At 45.1% G+C, this 3,626-nt stretch overlaps 1 protein-coding gene across 3 annotated transcripts in view; it reads left to right on the top strand.

Moving 5' to 3' along the window:
• LOC102673342 overlaps positions 1-3,368 on the top strand; it is an 11,325-nt gene extending 7,957 nt beyond the window's left edge. For all 3 annotated transcript variants that reach the window (XM_031512668.1, XM_031512669.1, XM_006620250.2), the window contains exons 3-5: positions 1,820-2,201; positions 2,325-2,549; positions 2,645-3,368. In XM_031512668.1, coding sequence (XP_031368528.1) covers positions 1,820-2,201; positions 2,325-2,549; positions 2,645-2,924 — 887 coding nt within the window. In that variant the 3' untranslated portion in view covers positions 2,925-3,368. The remainder of the gene's footprint in view (positions 1-1,819; positions 2,202-2,324; positions 2,550-2,644) is intronic.
• Positions 3,369-3,626: the final 258 nt, after the last annotated feature.

Genomic DNA, 3,626 nt, shown 5'->3' with positions numbered 1-3,626 from the left:
CGCGCTTTCCTCGTTTCATTTTCTCTCTTTTCCTCCCTCCCCCCCTCCTCCCTTCCCCTCCGTTTCGCCCCCGGTTTCACCGAGTTTACGCCGTTTATTACACCCTGCCCCCCTCGAAATCGATATTTATCGCGTATTAATGCGCGCCTCGATACCGGGAACGGTATTATTTCCGAGCAGCGCACAGAATCTATAATTCGATCTTTAGACTCGCATTCTTCTTCTTCTTCTTCTTCTTCGCCGTTCGTATTCATAAATTCGTTACGTATCGAAAAAAACGTCACGACGACGATTGTGAAATCGGAATTGGCAAATTTTAACACATCGCGTACGGCAATTTTGCTCGCTTTTGGGCGCTCTAAAAAAAATATATGCATGCGTATATGCACTTTTTTTAACTCACGTTTGTAAAATATTCTTAAATATTTCTGTATATATATATATATTTCTTGTCTTCATCTACTTATTATATAAGATTTTTTTATTACGTTTTAATTATTATTTATTATGTTAATTGTTAATTAAAATAGAATCGATTAATTATTATTCATTTTACAAACTCGAATAATGCTTCAGAGTGTGGTATCTTATATTTTATCGCTTCGAGTGATTTTAATTCCTCGACTCGAATCGAAAGAACGTTAAAACGATATCTCGTACGCAATGTGTTAAGAAGTATTATTGTAAGGTTAATGACTAATCGAGGACGCATCTTGGCTTCACAAAATATCACGATATACATAAAGTTTAACATTCGAATCTTCCTTCTCTGCACGTAAAGATACATCTCGAGGGCAAAGAGTTGATTCGTCCTTATTTCTACCGATTTTCGAAAATTAGACGAGCACTAATATTTACTATAAATAAAATTTAATTTACTTACTTATTTTTCGAAAAGTGGAAAGGAAGAGTCCTATTCTTCTTTTCTCATAAACATTTTCCTGGATTATTATTAATAATAATAATTTAATATATAATTTAATAAATAATTAATAAAATAATTAATAAATAATATTATTAATAATAAAAAGAGAATATCGAATCGAGCAGGGTGAAAATAGAAAAAAATTTGAAACTTCATATTACAAACGCACGTCCATTATTCCATTATCCCTAAACAACCCACGATAAGAATTGCACGCGTTGAAATAATTTTACAATCAAGAAAAATAATAGTAACGAAATTCTCGTGTTTACGAAACGAGAAACGGTTCATTTTTTACAGGAAACTATCTCCCCTTCCCCCTCCATTTTTTCCCTTCGTCGCACAGCACGAGGTCAATTCATCTTCGGAGAGTAATAACGCTTGGATCGTGAACGACGGAACGGCGGACTTCCGGTGCCGCGTACGTCTGCCTCGTACGTAGCTCGCTTCTGGTTTACGGGGTGGGGGACAATACCACGTCCGGTCCATCCCCCCACTTTCGAGTACCATTCGAATCGTCGATGGCGTCCTATAGGCATGGTGTATCTCTCCGTGGAACCGAACAGTCTCAGGTGGACCTCGTGTTCGTTTGGTGGTCGCCCAACACCTTTATTTATTTATTTATTTATTTATTTATTTTATTCCGCGCGAAACGGGACACAATTCGAATTTTGTCCAGAGATTCTTCTTTCCCCCTTTTTTTTTTTTTCGTGAAAGTGTCGCCGTTTTCCCCTTGAGTGAAACAAAAATTCTGGAAGAAAATCATCATCGTCGAAGTTTCATTTGCAATACGTGGTCGATGATGAGATGACGGCTCGAGAGAAAAGTTAGAATCGGGAAGAGAAGAGAAAAAGTGGGATAGATACACAGGAGAGAATATCCGCATGTTCACAGACAACCCCTCGTACTTCTCGTTGTCGAGCGGGGCGTCGTCGTCGTCGTCGTCCGCGCCGGCAACGAGCGCCGTCGCCTTTTCGCCCCCCTCGAAGCCCGGCTTGACGGCACTGTTCCGTCGACGCGCCTGCAAAACGGCAACAGGGGAGGGCGGCGGCAACAGGGGCAACGGCTCAGATGAGCGGAGCGCAGCGCCGAGGAGCAGCCCGAGCCCGCACTGCAACGGACCCCAGGGGGGCGCATGCGCAAACCAGAGAAGGAGCTTCAGGAGTTTGTTCAGGTCCGTGAGCGCCAACGCGGACCCGGAGAGGACCCAGCAGTTCCTCAAGGGTGACCCAAGGCCGTCCGACGTCGCCCCACCCTCGCCCTACCTGCCCCACAGGTCCGTATAACCAACCCCTTCGTTCGAACCGATTTTCGAAAAAAAACAGATTTTTCAAGAAAAATCGATTTTCGAGAAAAACCGATTCGATTCTCGGCAACCGATTGTTTCCATACACGACAGATCGCACTCGCACTCGGAGAACGACAAGAGGAGGCCAGGGCGGAGCAGGGGGGCGTTGAAGTCGGCCAGCGAGCTTTTGTCCAACGATATGGTGTATTGCGGGTTGGCGAGGGATAATCACGGAGACGAGGAGGAGGACGAGGAGGAGGGAGAGGGAGGGGAGGAAGGAGAAGGAGAGGAAGATCGGGAGTCGAACGAGGTGTTCGTAGGCGTGGACGATGCCAGGTCTGTGCTCATTAGAGAAACGTACGTTTATCGTGCGCTTAATTATCGATCGACGCATCGTTTGCATCCATTGGAAATTTTTCTATCTTTTGTAGGTATTACAATCTCTCGTCCAGTATACCGGGAACGGGTCGAAGAAGACACTCGATCAGCACTTTCTTGGGCAAGGAGCGAGGCTCTTGTTCTAGCAGGCTCGAAAACGTGTCGAGGAAACAGCAGAGCTCGGCCGGTTTGGCGGAGCCTGACGCGATGGCGCCACCTGTGCCGACGGTTGACAGTGTGGACGGGGAGGAGCGGAGGCCGAGGTCCTGCAGCAGATCCAGGCGCAGGAGGCATCGAAGCGCTTCGAGCAAAGGTGAGTCGAGAAGGAATTGACAAAGTTGTGCGAAACGGTTAATCGATGAACGAGAAGCGGGTATCGATCAGAAGGGGAATCGATTCGGTTGTTGAACGAGAGTCATAATGGTTTGTTCGTTGAACTGTATTGTTTCGAGGTTAAACGTCCATGTTCCTATCCTGTTTCGATTCGAAACCATTTCGCTTCGTTCGACGAAACTTAATTGGCTCGGTTAAGAATCGTCGATTCGAAACGAGTGACGACGTGTGAAAGAACGACGCCGGTGGGCGAATTCTCACGAATCGCTTCTGAACTGATTCCCACGGGCCAGATTTCGCCCGCATCATGTCTTGTCGAATCACGTACAAAAGCCTCGTTACGAATTTCCAATGATTCCTGCGACGGGACAAGCCGTATGTGAAGGGTGTCCCAAAATTCGCGCGAGAAGTATAATTTCGAGAGAAAATACAGGTTTGTGATTAAAAATTGTGAATTTTTTTATTGATTCGTAAAGAATAGCATATCGGATAAATGACATCCACGTCTTTGCCGACGCATACGCGTTCTTTTGTTGAAATTTTCCATCACCGTTTTGCATAAATGTGGCTCAATTTCCTCCTTCGAGGCATGGACAGTCGTGGGCATAAACCTTAAATTTCGAAAAAGACCCCAAAGAAAAAAGTCCAACGGCGTTAAATCGCACGATCTGGCTGGCTAATTCTGATCACCGAAACGGGAAA

Source organism: Apis dorsata, unplaced genomic scaffold, assembly GCF_000469605.1.
Source record: "Apis dorsata unplaced genomic scaffold, Apis dorsata 1.3 scaffold_497, whole genome shotgun sequence".
Taxonomy (NCBI): Eukaryota; Metazoa; Arthropoda; class Insecta; order Hymenoptera; family Apidae; genus Apis; species Apis dorsata.
The sequence above is the reverse complement of the archived record's forward strand: the minus strand, read 5'-3'. Positions and strand labels throughout refer to the sequence as shown.